This window comes from Sinocyclocheilus grahami, unplaced genomic scaffold (assembly GCF_001515645.1).
Source record: "Sinocyclocheilus grahami isolate Dianchi unplaced genomic scaffold, SAMN03320097.WGS_v1.1 scaffold294.1, whole genome shotgun sequence".
NCBI lineage: Eukaryota > Metazoa > Chordata > Actinopteri > Cypriniformes > Cyprinidae > Sinocyclocheilus > Sinocyclocheilus grahami.
Genome location: NW_015505473.1, coordinates 824316 through 848698, shown reverse-complemented (window position 1 = coordinate 848698; position 24383 = coordinate 824316). Strand labels below are relative to the sequence as shown.

Sequence of the window (24383 nt, the reverse complement as noted above, 5' to 3'; positions counted from 1 at the left end):
GATAGATAGATAGATAGATAGATAGATAGATAGATAGACAGACAGACAGACAGACAGACAGACAGACAGGCAGATAGATAGATAGATAGATAGATAGACAGACAGACAAATAGATAGATAGATAGATAGATAGATAGATTTCTCTATTTAATCTCTTAATTATTATTACAGTTTACAAATAAACAATATTCAACAAACTAAAATAGATCAAAACATTCCTTTTCCAGGTTGATGGACTCAAACCCGTGCTGAACCCAAACCAGATGACGTCTCCTCCCCAGCTCTCCTCTGATTGGTCGAACCTGTCGTCATTCAGTGCAACGCATGTCGTCACACAGAAACCAAAGGAGGCGGTCAAAACAAGATGGCGTTCCGCGATGAAGCAGGAAATATACTCGGTTTTCAGTAAATCTCCTCATCTGAGAGCGTCGACCGGAGCTTTTATGTCCAAGGACAAGTGAGAGACCTATTTGGAGACTGAAGACAGAGCAGATACTGGTAAGGACACCGGTGGGACACGCAGGGACAGTTTGAGGGGCGGTGGCAGGGGAAGTCGGGCCCTGTTAGGTCGCTTCGCTAACCTGAACTGAAACAGAACTAGACAGTTGTTTTTAACCAAACGTCTACATTCACTTCCGTGCTTGTTTAGTTCTTAAGTACCAGCTCTTTGGTTTTAGGTCTTAAATATTTGAGTTATTTGATTGAAATGACTGGCAGAAAAGGAGAAAATCGTAGAAGCTTGGTAAGGAGCCAGGGAGAAATATGTAATCATCATCATCATCATCATCATCATCATCATCATCATCCAGTTTCAAAATAAACTAACTTGTCGCAAGACTGTCTTTTCAGTAACAGTTGTATCTAAAGATTTATTGTTGAAAATGAGCTGGTATAGGACTCATCTAGGTTGCTGTCTGAATGAATTTCTCGTTGTCTTTATTATTACGCAACACATCTGTTAGCTGTATGTAGTTAACAGACTGGTTATGATTTTTTTTCCCCTGATCAGCTGCTATGCTTTTTATGTAAGAGATCGTGGGTGGTGAAATGACCTCAAAAGCGGTTTTATCAGCCTATTTGTCAGCATGTGATATACTTTTGTGCTAGTTCCCTAGTTATCATCACATAGATTATCAGTTGTGCTTGCTTTATTGGTATGTTTTAGGTGGTAAACTTACTGTAAATGTAGAAGCGTATCTGTTTACTGTTTCACTTCAAGGAAGTCCAAGAAATGCTTGTAATTTAATGCTGTTGGACACCGCTGTGTTTTCTAGTGATCTGCCAATGTTTTTCTCTCATCAATTTTCAGAAGTATCTGATTACCAATATGGATACACATTTTTATTAACTTTTTTTTAAAATCATCATTAGACAACAACAAAAACATTGTTAAAATGTTTTGAAACTAATTAAACAATAATAATAATTATTATTTGTTGCTTTCCCATATTTCTTTTGGGAATGTCTAACTGTTAGGATTACAATGCTATACATTTCATACAATTTATGCAAGAAGTATGCTAAATACATTTGTGAAGCTATGTTATATATTTGAAAAGAGACAGTATAATGTTGCAAAAGATATTTCAAGTAAATGATCGTCTTTTCAACTAGAGTAGAGTGATGGCTGCTGAAATAACATTTTAAAAATACATGATATTAAAATGTATTACGTTAGGGTTAGGAGTCATATTTCACAAATTGCAGATTTTACTATATTTTTAATCAAATAAATACAGCGTTGGAAAGAGCGATTCAGAATTTTACTGGTAGTTTATATATAGGTCAAACAGATTACTGGTCATATCTGTAATGTTTTTAATTGGTTATGACATATTAAGATCAAAAGTTAGATTACTACACACGTATATTAGCCAATGAAGTTTATTTAAATAACATATTTCGATAGTGACACAAATAACTTGGCATAATGACAAGCAACCAATTCTGTTGTTATCTTAAACACAGTTCTGTCTTTCTTGTATTTATCAACCAATTTTGACAGATTAAAAAGATATCTGAAACCTTGCTTGTTAGTTATGAAGGATTGGATATTGATTGTAATGTTTAGGCTATGTTTAAAAATGGAACCTTCTGTAGAGGAAAGTGTAGGGATGGAAAAAATAGGTAACTGACTGCAGTTTGTATGAATTTATGTTGTTTGTCTGTTTCTTTAGTTACTCTAAATGGCTGCGAGGAAGTCTGGATCAGATATCCACAACAATGGTGAGTAAATCATTTGTCGAAAATAAAAATAGGCTACAGAATAAATAACCCATTTAAAAAAAAATGTTTCCCATGTTCTTCTGTTACTTCACTCGATGTTCAAGGACCCGTCAGCTACCTTGATGATGTTCCTTTCAAGCTCAATGAAAAGTTCCGCTGTCCCTCAAAAGTGGGTCTTCCCATTGGCTTCTGTTTGTCTGATTGTAATGCCATACTTTCGGATCTGCAAGTAAGTCAAATTTCCCTTTAACGTTCCCTATCCAAATGTTTGTCAGAAATAATTAACGCTTTGCTTTTTTCTTCAGTATGACTTTAGTCTAGAGAGGCGGAGTGTTCAGTGGGGGGAAGAACTTGCCAAAGCGCGAGCTGCTGAGGCTCGAGCAGCGGAAGCCGCCCGGACAGACTCTGAAAACGAAAGGCAGGCTGCTGCTCAGGAAGCAGATGTTGGATTGGTTGGGGGGAAGAAAGCACGCCCCTCTGATGAGCAGGACGTTGTCCCACCAGCATTGAACCCGGTTTTAGCTGGCCTACGGCATAACGCAATTCTCACGCCTCTCCCAGCCCCATCTTTTGGACCGACACGACCAGCACCTAGCAACCCGGCTCCACAGAGTCTGAACTTAGCTGACTTTGAGCGAGAGGAGGACCCTTTTGACAAACTTGAGCTTAAAACACTGGACGACAAAGAGGAGTTGCGGAATATTCTGCAGAGCCAACCACAGTCGTCCGTTTCACCGCCTCAGCTTCCTCCAGCAGAACATCGCCCCACTTCTCCTAGTAATATGCCTCCTCTTCAGGCCAAAGCAGGAATCTTCCATAAACCCAATGGACTGGTTGGACTGCTGGACTTGGACCGGGGTGGGGTTGTGGGGACCCCCCATGGACAGATTGATGCAGACCGCCCATGTAACATTCGCTCACTGACTTTCCCTAAGCTTTCAGACCCAGGAGACTCCCCCTTGGAACCGTCTTTCAGCATTTATCCAGCAGGCCAACAACGTAGCCTATCCAATGGCACACCACCGTCCCTGCAGAGAACAGCATCAGATACCAACACAACACTCCCACAAGAGCAACCTGTCTTCCCTCAGAATGGGACACAGAAGCAGGTATTGTAACATGGGCGGAAACATTTGCCTGTCAGGGCTGATTGTTAGCATGTAAAATAGCTAATGCTCATCGGAAAGGCATGTCTGTGGTGACATTTTGCAAAATTATCTTGCATAGCTTCTTCTGTGTTTTGCCTCAGTTTCAGAGTGAAATTTTCAGTGAGTAGCACAAAGTGTGTATTCCAAAACAGATTAATGTGGATTTGGCAACAATTTATTATGTTGGGTGTTATGTATTGCAGCAATTTGGAAATGAAATATCTGGTGAGTGGCACCAAAAGGTTAAAGGGTTAGTTCACCCAAAAATTTTAATTCTGTCATTAATTACTCGCCCTCATGTCGTTCCAAACCTATAAGACCTTTGTTCGTCTACGGAACACAAATTAAGATATTTTTGATGGAATCTGAGAGCTCTCTGACCCTCCATAGACAGCAAGGATATTACCACGATCAACGCACAGAAACGTAGCAAGGACATCGGTAAAATAGTCCATGTGACATCAGGGGTTCAACCGTAATTTTACGACGCTACGAGAATACTTTTTCTGCGCAAAGAAAACAATAATAACATAATTTATTCAGTAATTCTTCTCCCCGAGTTACCGTCTTTCACCATTTTGGAGAGTACCCCAGAATGTTATCAACGTAATCAGCGCTACGTTCAGTAGACAACGGAAGACGGTAACTCGGGGAGAAGAATTGTTTAATAAATTGTTATTATTGTTTTCTTTGCGCACAAAAAGTATTCTCGTAGCTTTGTAAAATTACGGTTGAAGTGTGACTTGTGTTTGACGGGACTCGTTCCACATCACAACTGCAATGCTGTACCAGGTGAGCTACAGAGCAAGTTTACTAGTACATCAGAAAAGCCATACATATGGAGCTGTTTATGTGGTGCATACATCAAGAATGACAAACTATGCACTATGGAAGAAGTGTTTTAAGATCATAACATACTATTATGCAAATAATCGCATGAAAATAAGTCTTTATTAATCAATGATCTGCCCCGTAATCATAATTTTTGTCAAAAGGATTAAAAGTTGTTGGTGTTTTACTGCCACTAGTGGTCATTTGAGTTGGAAACTGCAATGAATATTTATAGGAACTTTATTGGAGATTTGCAAAAATGTAGATGGAGGCATGTTGTTCCAATGAGCCTGGGTTGAAAATATTTATACTGATTTTCTCCATTACATCTTTGCAGTCAAACCAGGTCACAGCGCCTAACCATCCACCTGCTTCCACGATCCTACACGGCCTCTCTCCCAGCGAACGACAGTGTGTGGAGACGATTGTGGGCATGGGTTATTCATATGAGGGTGTTCTCAAAGCCATGCAGAGACAAGGGCAGAATGTGGAACAGGTCACTTTTTAGCCTGAGTATTCTTAGTGCAAGTCTGTGATACTTTTGTTTATGTAAACAAGACTGTTTATGTCATTGGTCTCATTCATAGGTGCTGGAATACCTGTTTACTCACAGTCGACTGTGCGATCGAGGTTTTGATGCGACTGCTGTGGAGGAGTGCTTGGAGGTATACCAGGGTTCAGAGGAAAAGGTGGGTAAATTCTAGCAGCCACAAATACACACACAGCCTGAATTACAATCTACCGTCTAATTAGAATATACAGTTGCATGTGTACTTGATGTCACTTGTTTTGACGTGCTATATTTGAATGAAAAACTTTCTTTTTTGTTTTGTTTTCTGCATTACATTTTCCACGTAATTAAAAGTCATACAAATTTGAAAGCAATTTTTGTACTTATGCTACGTTCTCTCTCCTCAGGCTTTGGAATTTCTGCAGCTGATGTCTCGGTTTGGAGAAATGGGCTTTGAGAGGGACACTATTAAAGAGGTACTGCTTGTGCACAATAATGACCAGGACAAGGCACTAGAGGATCTGATGGCCCGAGCGGCTGCGAGCTGAGCCCCGAGAGTCTCCCCTCCTCGAGCCAGCCCTCCTTTGGCCCTCAGAGGGGTCCTGGCTGTGGAAGGATGGGATTCTCTTATCTCTAAGACAAGACGACTGATTTTGTACCCTAATAAAGATATACCTCTTGGGGTAGGGATTGACGGCACCACCAAACAGTGCATTCATCCCTCCTCAGCTGTATGTCTGTTAAGTGATCTTAGAATGGTGATGAGTGGGAGGAGCCGAATCCTCCTCCTAGAATCGGTATTGGCTAGTGTCTCTATTGCCATGGTGACAGGCTAAAATGGGCGGTGCTGGAGAAACAGAACCGAGCGGAGCCCCACTGACAGAATAGTGACACTCAAAGCTATTACGCTGCCATCTCCCGCTGCTGGACGCAGGCTTTCGAAACTGAGACCTGAATGCTTATAAACACAACCCATGGCAGAACAGAGACCCCACAGAAGTGCCCACTCTCTATTCTGTCTCTGCTGTTTGTTCATACGTTGTTTATATGTTCGACAGGCGGAAACACTATATCTTTCTTCATTTGTCCTTTTTTGAGATTGTGTTTCTTTGCTCTTTGATTAGGAACTGCTTTAACAGAACTAATCATCATTATGTAAGTTCACGGGGGGGAAAAATACTGCATTAAACTTTTGCCCAGTTGGCTTTTTGCACTGGAATGAACACATTTGGCAAGAGAAATGGGCAAGTTCGGCTGGAGCTGCAAAATTTAAACGATGCCGCCACATTTTCAAAAATTTAGATGCAAATACTGCACAGGCACACTGAATCACAGATGTTAATATAAACGTATTTAAAGATCTGTAAAGATACACTGTCGGTTTCCATCTGTAATAAAGAAATTGAGAAACTTAACACAGTAACGAGGTTAACACATTTATATGAGGTTTATTCTGAAATCTGTTGAAAAAGCTAAAGACTATAGATGCGTGGACTTCTCAAAAGTTTGGGGGCAGGATTATTTTTTAGAAAGAATTAATTCTTCTGTTCAGCAAGGATGCATTTTAATTGATTATAAGTGACAGTTCAAATTTTTAGAATATTAGAAAAAATTTCTGTTTTAAATAAATGCGTCGAAGGATCCTGAAAAACGTGTCACTGTTTCCACAAAAATATTGAACGGCAGCTGTTTTCAACATTGATTTTATTAAAGATGTTTCTTGAGCAGTAAATCAGCATATTAGAATGATTTCTAAAGGATCATATGACACACTGAAAGACTGGAGCAGTGATGCTGAAAATTCAGCTTTGCCGTCACAAGAATAAATTACATCTTAATATATTTTAAACTTGAAAACAGTTCTATTCAATTGTAATAATAGTTCACAATATTACTGTTTTTACTGTATTTTTGATCAAATAAATGCAACCTTGGTGAGCATAAGAGATTTCTTTTTAGAAATCATTAATACATTTATAAAACCAACCCCAAAACTTTGAACGGTAGTGTTCCTGATAGTTGTGCAATAGAATAATCTTAAGACGAGACTGTGAATGCTTGTGGCACATTAGAAACTGTTTGAATGGCCTTTTAGAGCTTTGGTCCCCAGAGAAACCTTGATGTCAGTTCCTCATGGATTGACCAACTTGCTCAGTACAAGAGATACTGGCTCCCTCCTCAGAGGAATGAAGGAAAATGAGCAGAACTCTGCAGTATAAAAAATTTACTTATGTTACAAATTAACATCATAAATTAACTACAGAAGGTCCAATGTCTAACCTCATATTTTTCTGCTACTGACGTTTGACCTCTGATTATCCAGGCCAGGTCATATTCAACCTAAAAAAAACTTAAATTATTATTATTATTATTTTGTCATATATATATATATATATATATATATAACTTTTGGGTGAATTTTGATCATACCAATGCTTTTAGGTTGAGGTGTAGATTTTTTTTTTATGCCCCATTTGACAGCAGACTTTAGGTATAACGCAATATTAAAAATCTTAATTAAGCCCTATTAAGCACTTTCCTCTGAGATGGGATAAATGATAGGAATCACATATGACAGAGATGTTCCTTGGCCCAGGGAGCACATGTAGGTTACTGGGTAGCTAATCTGGCCATTCATAAATAAATGTTTCATTATTTAGCAGCCAGACGTGCATTATTATTTTGCTTTTTATTTTTTGTTTTCTGAATTTTCACCATTATAGTTACAAAAACAGCCTCTTTAAGCTCACTTTCTATGTGCAATATAATTTCACCAGTGTTGTCAAAATAATCTCATTTAAACTGTAATGAGTCCTTGTTGATGCGAGTGGATCTCATGTAGATGTCTGGAAATCAATGTCACACTGAAATCAAAAGAAAAAACAAGAAATTAAATTAGCATAAAAGTGATTTTAAGTTACCTTAACAAATATATATATATATATATATATAGTACAGTTTGTTAAGGTGAAAAGAAATCATCATAATAATATACATATAAATCATATTATATAAAAACATCAAAAATAGAGAGAAATTTATTTTTATACCATCAAAAAATGTCACAATGAAAGACCAACAACAAAATGAATGGTCCTAAAATTGTCTTGGTGAAAAATCTATAATTTTTTCTTTTGGTTTTGAGATGACAGATTTTAAGAGGTTCACTCACCTGTCTTATCCCGTAAAGGACTAATTATTCAAAAGAAGTAAGATGGTGTACAGGGTTCTTCCTCATCTATTTTTTTGCATCAGCTTCTCTCAGTCTTGACTGAACAGACTACTAAAGGTTTAAAAGAATACAGCAAACACACTGCTGGCTTGATCACAAAGAGCATTTTGCCTGAAGCGAGTCAGCGCTCAAATGCAGATCTATTGTTCTAAGCGTAAATAGGGAAACGTCCTGATGTATGGCTAGAGAACCTGATGGACAGGTAGAGCCGATGGGAGGGCCTAACGACACAGAGATCCATTGCTCTTAAATGTGATTTAAAATGTTTAGTCGTCTTTCAAATTGTTTCAGACTTAAATATGATTAAACGTATTCTTCTTTTCAAAGAGTGTGGCTGTCACTGATGTTTATGATGTACAGATTTTGTCCAGGAGCAGCAAAAAAAGATCCACCTGAATTGTAAGTGACTCTTGCTGGTCGCCACCATGGTGAAACTTCCAGTGGAACAGAGGGTCAGCAGCAATAAAGAGCACAGGTTAAAGGAAATTCACACGCTGCATGTTGAATGAGGTTATTTAACGGCTTATTGTGTGTCAGACAAAATAAACCATTGTGCATCAGCAGATGGCATTGTTGAAACTGGCAACATTTTCATCATTTAGTGAAAAGTCATTATTTTTTTCACTAGCTCAGATATTAACCAAGCCGATCAGAGAGGAGGAAATAACCAATTCAAAACATCTCATTCAGCAAATTTCTTCAATTTTCTTAAACACAGTACATTACAAAATTGTGTGTATATATATATATATATATATATATATATAATAATTATTCAATTGTCTCTTCAAAACAAGAATTTCTGCATAAATTGTTTTTTAATTTCTTTGTAAGTTGAGTAAAGTTATAACTTATAGAAATATTACAATACAGCCTAAATAGCTATAATCTAATAAACCAATTTCTACTAAGATTAAATAACATAACTACCGTTAATGTATGCATTTACGTAATGTTGATTTGTTTGTTTTTCAAATTAATCACGTTGATTTTAAGTTTGACCACGCTGTGTAATATTTATTTAAATAATTACAATTATTAAAAAGTCAGCCAATTATAAATACAGTCAGGAGAAATTGTGCATTATAAAGGCCGTAACGTATTTTATGGACTTTAAAAGACACCGAATTGTAAAAAGGAATACAGCAGCACAAGTCGTTAAAGACTCGCGAGCCATAGAACGTGAAAAGGTCGTGCGCGCACGCGTACGTTTGACCTTGTTTTTGTTGATGTTTGACTGGAACTCGCGAGCCATAGAACGTGAAAAGGTCGTGCGCGCACGCACGCAAGTGACGCGCACGCGTACGTTTGACCTTGTTTTTGTTGATGTTTGACTGGATTGCGGCTGCGCGCGGCGCTGTTCGTTGTCGGATGACGCGTTTTGTCTGGAGAACGACGGACAGAGACAGAGAAAGAAGATAGATGAAAAGTGAGCTCGGTGCAGGGGAGGGGCAGCAGTACCCTTGTAGCTCCTCCACACGGACGAAAACCTAACAAGCCTGCCCTAAAAACGACCTAAATCCAACGGATCGGTGATCGGCCACTGCAACGGAATCGGACGGTTATTCGATTTAGAACCGTCCGACTCGACTCGGCTGGATTCGATTAGTCGCGCCGCTTCACCAGCCCAGAGGCCGCGAAACAACCCCATCGCCATTATATGACCCACTTCCCAGCGTCGCTGCTGCCCTCCATGTGGGTGAGGGACCTGTGCGTGTCGGGCTATGGCGAGAAAAACAGTTAGCAGGAAAAGAAAAGCAGAGGAGCCCAAGGAACAACAGGTAAACAACAAACCTCTCATATACCTAACAAAAACAGCTTGCAGCCATATGCTAACCTCTCGTTTTATATGAAACAACATTCATGAATCATAGGAAACAGAAACACAAGCTCGAAATGTGACAGTTTACAAACAGGAAAAGATTGCAGTCTAATGTTAGCACCAGTCTGCTGGCTAAAGGCTAATGGTGGGGTTGTTAACTTAGCTGTTGACATTATTGATCTGGCGTTGGTGAGCTGGTTTGTTTATTAATGTGTAATCATTTATCAGTTTTCTTGAACATTAAGGTTGTGTGTTTTGTTTGAGTACGTCTTAATCCTGCACTAGATTACAGAATAATGATTCTCCAGCAAGAGCCAGACAGTATAAGCTGGTTAGACGTCCGGTAGGACTGAGATCTGCTACACTAATACATTATTTTTCATTGTTAAGAATGTGGCTTTTGCAGCTGCTCAATGATTCTTGATATGAGACAAAACATGTTATACATTAGTTCTAATCAGCATTCATATATGATCACTATAGTGTTCTTAAAATATGTATCAATTTATTTAGTTTTCTCTTAGTGAATTAAATTGTCATCCTAAAAACCACCTTTCCTCAGATTTATAGATCTTATATAAATTAAATGTATTTCAAACAAAATAATACTGGTGGAAGAGGTTCATTTTAGCTGCTTCTCACAGCTGTGTCTGTACTCAATCAAAACCGTCAGATATTTATGATTTAACATTTTTTTAAATCAGTTTTAAACACATAGAATCAGGAAATATCACAGACCGCCTTCATCCTGAAGGTCCTCTTTCTATATTTCACCTGCTATGAGTTCAACAAGGTCATAAAGGTGCAGGCGAATTTCTATTATTGTGATATTATTTATTATTTTCAATCATTTTGCTTGTATTTTCATGTAGGTTCTATTATTACCAGTAGGAAAACACAAAATGAGTATACAAGTGTGATAAGCAAAATATAGTTATTTTGTCAGTACTGTATTATTATTTTTTGTTTCAGTATGGTGACAATTCAGTAAATGGAGGTTGAAATCACCACATAGTCTTAAATGATTGATTTATTGAAGTAAATGGTGTTTATGTCAATATTTATGATGAATATCAGACACATTACTGTCAGTACTGACTCCATATTGAGTGATTGGCCAGTAACAATGCACATATTATGGGAAAATAGAAGAAACAGGATATTTCTTTGTCCAAGTACTCAAGAATCAGTGAGCAATATCTTATTATGGCCTTGTGGGTGAAGTAGATGTGTTAAATATAGGGATGCATGATATATCGGCCACCATATCGGTATCGGCCCATATCGGCTCATTTTTTCTGTTATCGGTATCGGCCTGATAAGAAAATTTGGCCGATATCTTAAAGCCGATAAATAATGCATTATTTCCTTCAGAGACACTTCAGATGTGCGCTGTTCGTTTGCAGCCTTTTGTGCAATTGTACATTGTAATATTGTGTTTATTTGATGTATATCTGATTTATCTCATAAGGTGAAGTAGATGTGTTAAATAGGATACACAGGACAACAAGATAGAGTTCTCATATGGGGGCCGGTGGTCTTCAGTGCAACACTGAAGATTGGAAGATCACTTGCTCTCCTTATTTGGCTTCGTTGAAGGTTTATTTTGGATGTCATGGGTCAGCTCTGGACGTATCCCTGCATGACAGCCAAATCTAAAAGTGAAAATCAATAAAAACAACGCACTGATATCATAGGCCTCAACAGTTGATGTTTGTAATAATAATGAGGCCTGACAATGGGAATGGTTGTGTATGTCGAGACTAAATGTTCATCTCACTGTGTTTATTAAAATTTTTCAGGTGACACTTAGAAATAAATAATTAATTATTAATTAATATATCAATTACAGTTATATTCTAATAACAATTTTATTATAGGCCTACAATATTGATATTCAGCTTGTTTATTTTCAAATGCTAATTGTGCCAAGGCTATGTTTGTATATATATAAAGCCTATATAATTTAAAGTAAAGATTTCATGCTTCAATACTTTCTCATGTCACAGCTTAATATGCAGACACCAGTGACCACCATTTGCAGGTTTATTCCTCCGAAATGTTTGTTTGAGCATTCCAACCAACACAACAGGGCATCAACCAATGGTGTGAGTTTGGAGGTGGGACTATAGAGACTATGTCTCCCATGAGATTTTATTTGTAGTTTATTTTTTACTGTTTGAATGTTATTGCTGATCCTTGCAGGATCCTTCCCACAACCCTTGAACATTTTTTTCTCTGTGTGAGAAGGTGGTCATGTATTGACTAAGATCCTGGCCTACTTGGCTGTTAGGATCTGGGTCAATCAGATATGGCTGATGTCTACTGGCCTGGAGGGGGATTGGAAGCGCTTTACTGGAGTAGAGATAGAGAGGAGTGTGTTACTCCTGTTGCTCTGGACAGATGATGAAATTTCAGCAAGAGTTGTTTATATGGGTGATGTTTTGATTATAAGCATGATAATGTCAGTGTTGTTTAGCGAGAATAAGCATTAAAATGAATGAGTCTCAATCTCTCACACAGATTGTTGGGCCCACAGGAGCTGATATACTTCAAGCCGTTGGTTTTACTCGACTGTGTCATGGCTATGTTTGATTTGTCGATGCTCGCTGGGAACACAGAATCGCTTTGTCTGCCAGCTGGCGTTAGCATCAAATGGATGCCCTCACTTTTGTCATTTGGCAGTTTTGCCATAATTTATTGTGTTCGATTGTGTAGAAGGTTGTTGGCAGGGTGAGGTGATGAATTTGCAATGCCACCAGGTGTTTTTCTTCAAATGCAAGCTGTTTTTAAAAGTGCCTACACAGTGCTGGATTGCAAGGAAGCCACCTAAAACCAGATGAGATTGTGTTCATAATTTAGGGTTTCTGTTTGAAAATGTTATATAATCAGTTTGAGAAAGAGATGTGCAATTCAGTACCAAAGAACAGTTTTGTGAAGTAAAATTAGGGTTTAAGTGAACAAATTTTCCTCAAGTTTTATGGAAAGGATTCACTTAATGTTCACTTAAAGTTATTCTTTTAAACATATTAATAATTTTTTTTTAGAAAACTTTCAAAGTAATATATATTTTCATGATGTGCATTACAATGTTGTGATGCTTTCATTTATTTGTAGTATTTAAAGTTAATTAAATTTTTTTAGTGTTTTATTTTTAAATTATTTAGACAAAGTATAAAAATTTTTACTCCAAGTGCATTAAGAAAAGTTTCTCCTGAAAAAAATTTGAGAATTATCAAATATCAATTTTGTATGTAATTGTTATTTTTATTTATTTTATTTGTTTGTAAAACTAATATTGTTAAATTGTTGGATACAATTCACTGAAGTGTAGTTAAGATTATTTTAAGATAATTGTATATTATTGTAGAGTTTTTCCATGAATATAGCCTTTGATGCTGATATGGCCTAAAATGATTGATAGATAGATATTGATATAGATAGATAATTATCAGGTACAGACAGTAAATGCTATTACACTTTGTTGCAAGTATTTGCATTTCTTTAAAATGGCATGCAATTAAATCTTGTATGATAAAGAACATTTATGAAAGTACATTGTTTTCGTTTAGATTGTTTATATGGTCGACTCACTCCTTTTTGTCTCTCTGTCAGTTTGACTGGTGTCAGTCTGCGATTAAGCGTGCCCGCTTGTCCAGCTCAGCGCGTCATGCCCAGCCCTGGTGGCAGAGCCGGCGGTCGGTGGTGTGCTCTGTGAGAGGAAGGGAGTTCCGCCCGCAGCAGCAGCATGAGTGGAGCTTCCAGCGGAGTCTGCGTGGATTCGCTGCCGGACGCATCCCAGGAATCCTCAGAGAGAGAGAGTTCGCCCTCGGCCGCCTTAACAAGGTGTTCGCTTCCCAATGGCTCAACCACAGGCAGGTGGTATGTGGGACCAAATGCAACACGGTAAGACCGTTTCTGATTAGTACTTTAGCATGAAATTTGCAGTGTTATAATGCAGTATTTATGATCTTCAAGATATTACTGGTCTTTGTGCCATTTAATTCTTAAAAGTTTACTGTCGATGTTGGTTGTAATTTGGGAAATAGATGAGAATATTATTTTGATATTATATTTTTGCTCAGTTTTCTGCTTTCACCCCATACATGAACAGGATGCGAGTTACTTTTATTCTCTGTATTTACTTATCTTTATAAAAACAAAACAAAAGAAAACATTAAATTTTCCTGAGACACTTTCATAATGTTCTGCATATGAATTGGGTAAATACATTTTTAAAGATTAGGTAATGGTGCAAAACAAAAATTTCCAAGAGAAACCGTAAAGGGAAGTAGACCTACCAGCAGAGTTAATTATAGTTAACTAAAACCATTAAAAAAACATTTTCATTAAAAGACATTTGTCTAAATAAAATAAAAAAAATTAAGTGTAACTTGATGTACTAAAACTGAAGCTGAAAATAAAATGTTATATTAATAAAAATATGAATAAAAACTATACAAGTATCTCAGTGATACTGAAATAATGCACTAGTACACAAACGCACCCTACAGCAATATTCCATGTTAGAAAAACTATTGACAACTACTGTATATAATAATGTCAAGTCATCTCGTACATTAGGGCCTTTCGCACCGCTTTAGTTCCAGAACTAAATGTACAGTACTAAAGTACTGGGACGATTTCCCAGTACCATTTAAAGGGTTACATTCGCACCAACAGTGTGTACTAGGAAGTGACGTAAGCCGGTCGACAGCAACGTCATTTGTGCGCGGCGGCCGTTAATAGAGTCTAACTTGATAAATATTCCTTTAAATGTATAGTTCACCTCAAACTTAAAATTCTGCATCTAAATGATGCTTTTCCATATAACGAAAAAAAAGGGCAACTGTCAAGCTCCAAAATAACATACAAATACAATAAAAGTTGTCTGAACGTATGCTGTATGCTTCTAACACTTCTGAAGCCGTGTGAAATAGATTTATATTTATTATCTCTTAGTTGCAATCCTCTTTTAGATGACTTTACTAATCTTGTTTTTCTTTATGATTTCTTAGCTATTTGTGGTGGACGTCCTCTCGGGACAGATAACCAGGATACCCATGCTGAAAGACAGAGAGGGAAGGGCAGAGGTTTCCCAGGGTTTGAGAGGAGTGGGAGGCAATTTCCACTTCCACAATCCAGGATCAGTCGGCAGTCTAGATGTCCAGCAGGGATGTGGCATCCACGCCATTGAGCTGAACCCCTCTCGTACATTGTTGGCCACTGGAGGAGACAACCCCAACAGCCTGGCAGTGTACAGACTTCCCACTCTTGACCCTGTCTGCGTCGGTGATGTGAGTTCGGCCTTTGCTTTCTTTCTAGTTGTACAAGTAGTGTAAATGTCAAGTGGTTTAGTGGCCTCAGCCTTTGGCTTCATAGGGCTTAAGTGCTCTTAGTGGCTAGCTTTGGCTAACACAATGAAAACAATTCTGATATGCACTGATGAAGTATTTCTCTAGACTCAAATTGGTTCTGTATTTCTGACAGGATGGACACAATGACTGGATATTCTCCATTGCGTGGATCAGTGACACCATGGCAGTCTCAGGTAAGAAGCTTGCAGATCCTGTTTTGAGTAGCACTGTGTACTAATACATTAAGTGCTAGTGCACATTTCAAGAAACCTGTCAAGAATTGCCAGTGTTATATTTCACCTCAAGAGCAAAGAGAGAAAAGAAATGGAAAGTAAGTTTTGTATAAAGAAAATGGGGCCCTGTTTAGGAACATTAAAGATATTTGAGATTATTTTCATTACAGTTTAGCACATCCCTGCCCCCATTTCTCAATAAAGTAATGTGAAAGTGACTCATACTTTTTTTTTTATTTGTTATAATTTTTTTATACATGCATATACAGTTTAGAAAATTCAAAATGTATTCTGATTTAAATAAAGGGAAAAAAATGTGTGGACGTGATTGTTTTCATTAGTGCATTACAGTAATGAGAATTACATTTTAAATTATAATAATGATTTTCTTTTCGTTGTCAGTGCAAAAAACTGTGTATATACAGTGGGTACGGAAAGTATTCAGACCCCCTTACATTTTTCACTCTTTGTTATATTGCAGCCATTTGCTAAAATCATTTAAGTTATTTTTTTTTCCTCATTAATGTACACACAGCACACCATATTGACAGAAAAACACAGAATTGTTGACATTTTTGCAGATTTATTAAAAAAGAAAAACTGAAATATCACATGGTCCTCATGCCCAATGCTCAGTATTTAGTAGAAGCACCCTTTTGATCTAATACAGCCATGAGTCTTTTTGGGAAAGATGCAACAAGTTTTTCACACCTGGATTTGGGGATCCTCTGCCATCCCTCCTTGCAGATCCTCTCCAGTTCTGGCAGGTTGGATGGTAAACGTTGGTGGACAGCCATTTTTTATCCTAAAATCTCATTGATTCACATTTCTGTCACACATAGCTGCATACTTAAGCATGAAAAATTGCCTGTGATTTGCTTATTGCACAAGCAGTTGCTTTTTTGCCTGTGATGAATTTTTTTTTTTGTAATTTTCACTTTCATTGAGGACAAAAAAATCTGATGCTTTAAACCTGTGCCTTGTTAGGATGAGGGGTTATGGTATCACATCTTTCTCTGAAATACTGAAATCCAGCCAGTGTCCTTGTTTCTCATATCAATTCAAATCACAACATTTCACGTCCATTCATTTATTTTTAAGAATTTGTGTAATTAGCAGGGTAATGTACAGTCAGTCAGTTATTATTACAAAATAATCCTGTTAAATGCTATACAAGACCCTTCTACTTCCCTTGACTACACATTTGGGGTTTATTTTGCGATTAATAATATGTTATCTCTTGTGTGTTGTACACAATTAGATGTTGTTCATGGTGTACAGATTCTACTGTTCAATTAAAGAAGAATGAATCTTTTATTCACTGGAGCAGGATCTCGTGATGGTTCCATGGGTCTGTGGGAGATATCAGAGGAGGTGCTGACTCAGGCTGAGAAGTGTCAGAATGTGGAAGGTGTTCCTTGTTACTCCCACATCTCTCACCGTGCTCTCAAGGACATCCCGAAAGAGTACACCCACCCCTACAACTGCAAAGTGCGCGCACTGGCCTTCAACAACAGCCATAAGGTTAGCCGCTGTCTTTGACTCGTGACTGAAAATTGATTGCTTTGTGCGTTATTCAAGCTCACCGTTTCTCTGCTTTTATCTCCTTCATTCATCCATAAGGAGTTGGGTGCTGTTTCTTTAGATGGATATTTCCATCTGTGGAAGGCAGAAGACAACCTGTACAAGGTACAGTTACTACTATCAGCATTTTTCTCTCATATTTTTCAAGCTCAATATTTGTAGATGTTTACAATAGTCTAATGGGTGTTTTTCCCATGTAGGAGCTTTCTACCAAACTCCCTTACTGTAAGGAGAATGTGTGTCTGGCATACGGTATGGACTGGTCTGTTTATGCAGTCGGCTCTCAGGCACACGTTTCCTTCCTTGACCCCCGGCAGTCATCTCAGAACATCAAATCCGTGAGCTCCAGGGAGCGTGGCAGTGGTATGGTTTTTTCCCCTTCAAAGATAGTTAAAACGTTGTAATTTGCAAAGCAAACTGGTGCTCAGTTTTGTTAATTCTCTCTTAGGTATTCGCTCTGTGAGCTTCTATGAACACATAGTGACGGTAGGCACTGGCCAAGGTTCCCTGCTCTTCTACGATATCAGGGCCCAGCGTTTTCTGGATGGCCCATCCAGCTCACCCGGCGGGTACCGGAATCGCACAGCAGAGGGCATCCTGAAACTCAGCACAGGGAGAGGATGGCTGGTAAGATTGTCCATTTTGAGCCTTTTTTGACCCAGGTTCTCTGTCTTGCATGTAGGGGTGTACGATGTATATTGCTTGTGATAATATCATAATTGTTGTTTTATTGATATGCGATTTGACATTATCAAGTATATCGCAAAAACCAAACAAAACACATCTACAGCGTGCACACATACATTACAAAGTCTTGTAGGTTAGACTAGTGCGTGTGCGCATTTAGAGTGTTCTTTCACTGCATGATTCAGACTGTTAAACTGCATTTAGAATGATCACAAAATTCAAGATATGGGGGCAGAAAATGTACATATTTGTATAATTTCATATAGTTAAACAATATCACATGAAGAGTGCCATTTATTTCTGCAAAAATCAGCATGATTACAAATATGTGATACAAACAGTTCAATAAACAAGAAGTTAATATTAACTGACTTACGTTTTAGACACCATATTGCCTGTTTTTGCTCTGTTTTGCCAACAAAAATAATTCTAAACACAGCCACAGCACTGTTTTGCGTCTCTGAGCAACATGATGGTGTTTCGTTCCTGAATGAATCACCCGTTTAAATGATTCGGTTCAATCGCAATGACTCGCTTGTTAACAGTGACTTGCTGCCACCTACTGGCGGTTTTAATTTCACATTTAAAGTGTCTTATTTAAAAAAAATAAATAAATTCTATTGTCAGTATCCAACGTTTTATGTCTAAAATATCAAAACATTATTTATGCATTTGTAACTGCAGGTTCAAGCATTCCATGTCCCTCCAAGCTGCATTAAACAGTGTGTAGATATATCTAAATTCCCTTTCAGATGCAGCTTCTGTGTTTTCTCTGCATTGCAAAGATTAATTTTGTTGATACTGATTTTATTTGCTTGGTAACAGCCCAAATGTCTTATTATTCTAATTGACTAATTAAATGTAAGAATTTGGCTCAAAAAATGATGCACACTTTTAGAAAAATGGCTTTATAAAGGTAAAATGCGCATAAAAGGTAAAAATTAAGGATGATCGGCCCGATATGAAAAATTATGCAGATATGTCTTGTAGTGCTGTGTTCAAAATATCGATACAACGATGTATCGTCACAGAGATTTGACGATACGAGTATCGATACAGCGGCAACGTTTAAAATTGAGTAGAAAAGTGCGAGGTTTCTAAAAAAGCATGAATAGAGCATCTGTTAATAATCTGGCCGCAGAGACAACGGGGTTGCCTGATATAAAGAGAGGTAATCCCCAAAACAGAGCTTTAACAGAGCTTCTGTTTCACACAAATGCTGGCACAGACGTGCATGTTCGGCTAGAGTCGCTTTGAACTCGTGCATCTTCGGAAGCGGAGCTGCACGGAAACGACGTTGCGCGCACTCAAAGCGAACTTGCGGACGCTCGAGTATAAATCAGCCTTGAGAGTGTGAGCGTTAGATACAGTGAAGACAGTGCGTTAGTTTAGAACTCTTCAAATTTTTTTTATTGTAGAGAGAGTGTTAATTTGTGCAATAATAGCCTACCAGCAATGTAAATAATTTTTTTGACATATTAGAATGAGTACATTACAATATAAATGTATTAGAACAAGTACATTATTATTTATGGGCTTAAAAACAAGATGCAAACAATCAGAATATTGTACCTGGTGGGGAGTGCACAATGTAAACATGAAACATATGCCATTACATATGAGGTGAAATTCAGTGCAGTCATGTATCGTGATATGGATCGTATCGTGGCCTCTGTATCGTGATACGTATCGTATCGTGACTTTGCTGGTGATACACAGCCCTAATGTCTTGCCAATAAAAGGAATACATCAACTCGCATGTGCTCAGGGTGGGCTAGCGATTAGATCAAGTCAACAGTGCGATTAGATCACGTCAGCATTGTGGCTCATTCTTGAAGCAAAGTTTTGTCTGAATGGTGATTAGATTCACTGTTTTGGGTTGCTGTATTTAAGCTGAGAATGCACATTGACACATTTGTGTGTGATAAAGTAAACCGTAATAGCACATGCAGCGGCAGCCTCCCCCGGGTCCTAATGCCCTTTCGGTAAGGAGTTTTAATTCCGCAGGGGGTGCTGTTGGCCTACTTCTAATAAAATGAAAGCAAAATACACAAATAATATTTAGACTGTTTCTGATTAAATAAAGCAGTAATTGATGCCATAAAATCATGAGTATGTTTTGATTTAAAGGTCAGAAGCTATAGCTTACATGAACAAACAAACAAAATAAATAAATAAATAAAAAACGACACTTAAATTAAATAATATTTTATATACTGATTTATTCATTAATGTGTAATATGTTAGATTTTTTTAAACAAATTATGAGCTTTAAAAGATTTTCTGAATTTTTACAACTATTTTGCTTTAGACCATCTACAAATGTTAAATCTTAAAATAAAATGTTAAGGTTACCACTGCATCTTTGTGGGGGAAAAAATGCAGTGATTAATATATAGTTTATTTATAGTTATTTTCCAATCTTCAATGTACTGTCATTATAAAATAACTTTATTATTGTTTATTTAATTCTAAAAAATAAGTTCTTGTTAAAAACTAACCAAAAATAAAAATAATTATATATCGGCTATCGGCCAAAATGAGTTGAAAATTATCGGCATATCGGATATCGGCAAAAATCTAATATCGTGCATCCCTAGTAAAAATCAATTTAAACTTATTGGAAAAGATTAATTTCTATCACTGCTGTGAACCGACCACCACACAGAATATATAGAACATCAAACACTTAAGGATATCAGCATATCAGCACAATAACACACTCAGCGAAATGTCATCTAATTCCCCTTATTGATAAAATCCCAGAAAATATTGAGATCTTTTTTTGTCAATATCGCACATCCCTACTTGCGTGCTGAAATTTTACATATTGATGAGACCTTGAACTATATATATATATATATATGTGTGTGTGTGTGTGTGTGTGTTACATTTGATCTTATAAGCATTATAGCACTTTATAAATATATAGTAATTACTTATTTTTTTTTATTATAAGTATATTTTATATATACAGCCATTCAGAACTCTCTTGTGCTTAGCAAGGCAGCATTTATTTGCTTAAAAACACAGTAAAATTGGAAAATATAATTGCAATTTCAAATAACTGTGTTCTGTAGTAATATATTTTAAAATGTAATTTATTCATGTGATAGAAAGCTGAAATTTCAACAGCCATTACTCCAGTCTTCAGTGTCACATGATCCTTCAAAAATCATTCTAATGGGCTGATTTGGTGCTGAAGAAACATTTTATTATTTTCAAGATAAAAACAACGGTGAAATCTTTTTAACATTATAATCTTTTCTGTCACTTAATCAAACTGATGCATCATTGCTGAATAAAAGCATTAATTGAACAGTGGTTTATATTCATTATAATTCTGTTTTAAACTAAATCTGATACTCAAACAGAAACTTGATTATGCTCATTTGATGTACATGTACATTTTTATTTTCCTGTATACACCCCCTACCTAATTTTTGCCATGAAATCTTTGGACAGGCGTTTGCATTAATTAGTCTATATATAAGCTCTTTTACAAAGTGCTTACTCCAGCAGTCGGTTGCCTGCAGCATCAGTCTCTGCTTACCATATGGAAGTTCATTAAACAGAAATGCTGTATGCTGCATTAATCAGGAGTCCACACAGAAGCATAACTACTATTTGATTGGCTTAATTGACCCACTTAGGTTGCTGCCCTTTGTTACAACTTTGAAGAATTTAACTATGTAAGGGATAGTGTACAGTCAGCCTGTTCATTATCGCAAAATTAACAACTCCTCTGCACATTGAGGTTTTGATTTTCTTGTCTAGGGCTATTTTATGATAATGAACAGCCGACTGTACATTATCCTGCTTATTAGACATTATACATATTATGCACTACTGTTCAAAATTTTGGGGTCAGTAAGATTTTTTTAAAATAAATTAATGCTTTTATTCAGAGAAGATGCAAAAGTGACAGTAAAGACATTTGTAATGTTACAAAAGATATAAATGCATTGAATTCATCAAAGAATCCTGTAAAATATATATTTTATCACATTTTCCACAAAACATATTACGTAGCACAACCAGTTTCAACATTGATAAGAAATGTTTCAACCAAATCAGCATATTCGAATGATTTCTGAAGGATCATGTGACACTGAAGTAATGTTGCTGAAAATTCAGCTTTGCCATCACAGAAAAAAATTACAGATAAAATATATCACAAATAGAAATACAGTTCTTTTAAATTGTAATAATATATCACAATATTACTGTTTTTACTGTATTATTCTATATTTTGATTGAGGCTGAAATAAATGCAAAAAATCCAGTCAGGTCTCTATCTTCATGTCTCCACAGAATCACGACGAAACATGGAGAAGCTACTTTTCCGACGTCCGCTCCTTCCCGAACGCCGTATACACACACTGCTACGATGACTCCGGCACCAAACTCTTCGTGGCCGGCGGCCCCCTGTGTTCTGGCCTACACGGAAACTACGCTGGCCTCTGGAGCTAGCCTACATCATCCCTCCGTTTCGCTCTCACGTACCATGTGCTTACAGGCCATCTTCCATTTTTCTCCTCACTCTTTTTCACTTCCGGTTTAGCTTCTATACAAGATTATCCTCTATTTCTCAAAGGACCCAGGAGCATAGATGTGATTCTCAACCGTTTTTGTGCTTGGTCTTATGTCTTTCGATTTTCATTTGCCTGTTGTACTCCTGAGTTTACATGTGTTTTTTTGTGTGTGTGTGTGTGGAGGAAAAAAAGGCAAAGAAAAAAAAAGGCGTGACCAACACTGATGCCTGATCTTCTGCAGGAGTCCGGAAAGGATGAAGGAGGTTTTTTCCTCTGTGCATCGGCTGCCTGAACCTTTGAGAACTGTGGAATAGTGTAAAATATATGAAAATATTTAACAGTCTCTCTGGGCATTTTTTATTTTTTTTTTATATAAAAGGCATGGCATTTTGAGTTTGTTTTGCTGTGTGTTTTTCAAAGACCTGCCGATCAGCTCCTTTTCTTGGCTCGCAGTGGACTGATATGACATTGTAGATCCTGAAAAGGCTGAGAATCGGTATTCAAAGATGAATCTTGGTGAAATGAACGGACAGCCTGACCTGTAACCTCACTGTAGAAACTGAGGTCAAAACTGCAGTTATATGAAGAGCACGGAGTGAACATGGACACGAGTCGGATAGCGGTCAATGAAGACTCACCCGCTGTTTTTATTTTTCCCTTTATGTTTTCCAAAATAATGGCAGGGAGAGACAATTGTAAGAAATCACAGATACCGTTTGTGTTCTGTTTGAGGTATCTTGGAGAATGGCTTTTTTTATCGCTGATTCTGTACTAACACACGCATACGCTTGCATCAAGATTGCAATTTTCCCTCTGTGACACTTAGACTTAGTCTTATTTATTTTGTATTGTTGCCGTCACTAGCACTCATGACGTTCAGGTACAATCATATTTGTTAGGATTTTTGCTTCTCATCATCTTCTCTGCTTAAAGGCAGGGCAGTGTTGTGTGACATTGTTGCCTTTTCAGAGTCTTTCTGTGAAAGACTGTTGCAGATTGAATTTGTTTAGGCTTTTTCTTTTCTTTTGTCTTTTTACATGTTAATCTTCATGGAATTGTCACAAAATTGCTAGTCCATTGAACACCGTAACAGGCATATATTAAGCAGAAATTACCCATCACTTTTAAAATGTATTTTATATATAAATGTATATGTATACATATTTGGAAAAACTAATAGAGGGAGAATACAATTTATGTAAATGTCAGAGGATATACGTACGTGCGTGTGTGTGTGAGTGAACTAATGTCATTATTTTGGTGGTGCCCTTTTTTATACTCACTTCCTGAATGTTTTTACAGATCACAAGTGTAAAGATATTGTACTATATCAAAACAAAACAAAAAGAACCGCAACATGAGACATTCTTCAAAAAGAAAATGAATAAAAGTTTATTGATGTATTTTTCTTCCATTCTGGCTTTGCGTCACGACTTCCTTTTATACTCAATAATTCTGCTGATATTTAAAGCTTTTCATTTTAATTTATAATCGATGATGAACATGATATGATGAAGTGTGACTGCTCACTGGGCGACAAAAGTTTTTTGGCATTACCCAAGTAACACCACACTAGTGATTTATTTAACCGCTGGAGAAAAGCACGCTCATGAGTATTATCTGTAGGGAGCAATAATACAATAACTATATACTATAAATCCTCTTTAAACGTATGTTTAGAGACGGCAAACTTTTCATTCAAAGTCCAGAAGCGATATAAGATGAAATTTTACACAGAAAAGGAGTAGTTTTTATTTTGCATTTCAACATTAACAAACAATATAGGCTAACGTAAGTAGTCCTCACAGACTGAGATATTCATATTAATCATACTATAACAGAGAAACAAAACGCCTACTAGAAATCAAATACATTCATTCAACCATAAACAATGTAGGGGTTTAAACAAAATCACACTTAATAAACAAATCAAATAGTTTCTTGGCCTTATCACTTCAACTAATTTTTTTAAACCTCTGTATACATGGCTAGCTCCTTTTTAAAGACATTAAACTGGGGTGCTGTTTTCAAAATGTTACATTTGTGAATAAAGAATTGACACGTTTGTCCTCCGAATGTAGCCTACTCCAAATTTCACCATGTCCCAAGTAATGAAAAAATAGCCTACTCTTTGTTTTATCCAATTACCTAGCCTACATCAGTTCAAAATGAAATAACCAAATTACAATGAAGAAATAAAGGTTTGACAGTTGCTAC

General features: G+C 36.9%; 2 protein-coding genes across 2 annotated transcripts; both read left to right on the top strand.

The window, feature by feature from the left end:
* Positions 1-332: 332 nt before the first annotated feature.
* On the top strand, positions 333-5885 carry ubap1 (ubiquitin associated protein 1). Its single transcript, XM_016292911.1, has 7 exons — positions 333-498; positions 2178-2226; positions 2331-2455; positions 2532-3335; positions 4543-4701; positions 4793-4894; positions 5124-5885. Exons 2-7 carry the CDS (start codon positions 2187-2189, stop codon positions 5262-5264), a joined length of 1371 nt encoding a protein of 456 aa, XP_016148397.1. The 5' UTR covers positions 333-498; positions 2178-2186; the 3' UTR covers positions 5265-5885.
* Positions 5886-9255: 3370 nt separating this feature from the next.
* On the top strand, positions 9256-23290 carry dcaf12 (DDB1 and CUL4 associated factor 12). The gene is made up of 9 exons (XM_016292910.1): positions 9256-9729; positions 13386-13676; positions 14789-15067; positions 15261-15321; positions 16691-16884; positions 16984-17049; positions 17145-17307; positions 17393-17571; positions 21946-23290. Exons 1-9 carry the CDS (start codon positions 9673-9675, stop codon positions 22102-22104), a joined length of 1449 nt encoding a protein of 482 aa, XP_016148396.1. The 5' UTR covers positions 9256-9672; the 3' UTR covers positions 22105-23290.
* Positions 23291-24383: the final 1093 nt, after the last annotated feature.

What these genes read in the sequence shown, in the direction of transcription:
- dcaf12 (XM_016292910.1), top strand. Translation starts at nt 9,673, where the DNA reads ATGGCGAGAAAAACAGTTAGCAGGAAAAGAAAAGCAGAGGAGCCCAAG. An exon ending in GTGGGACCAAATGCAACACG is followed by an intron (nt 13,677 to 14,788) that starts GTAAGACCGTTT and finishes ATGATTTCTTAG; the next exon opens with CTATTTGTGGTGGACGTCCT. An exon ending in CTCCAGGGAGCGTGGCAGTG is followed by an intron (nt 17,308 to 17,392) that starts GTATGGTTTTTT and finishes ATTCTCTCTTAG; the next exon opens with GTATTCGCTCTGTGAGCTTC.
- ubap1 (XM_016292911.1), top strand. Translation starts at nt 2,187, where the DNA reads ATGGCTGCGAGGAAGTCTGGATCAGATATCCACAACAATG. An exon ending in ATCAGATATCCACAACAATG is followed by an intron (nt 2,227 to 2,330) that starts GTGAGTAAATCA and finishes TCGATGTTCAAG; the next exon opens with GACCCGTCAGCTACCTTGAT. An exon ending in ACCAGGGTTCAGAGGAAAAG is followed by an intron (nt 4,895 to 5,123) that starts GTGGGTAAATTC and finishes CTCTCTCCTCAG; the next exon opens with GCTTTGGAATTTCTGCAGCT.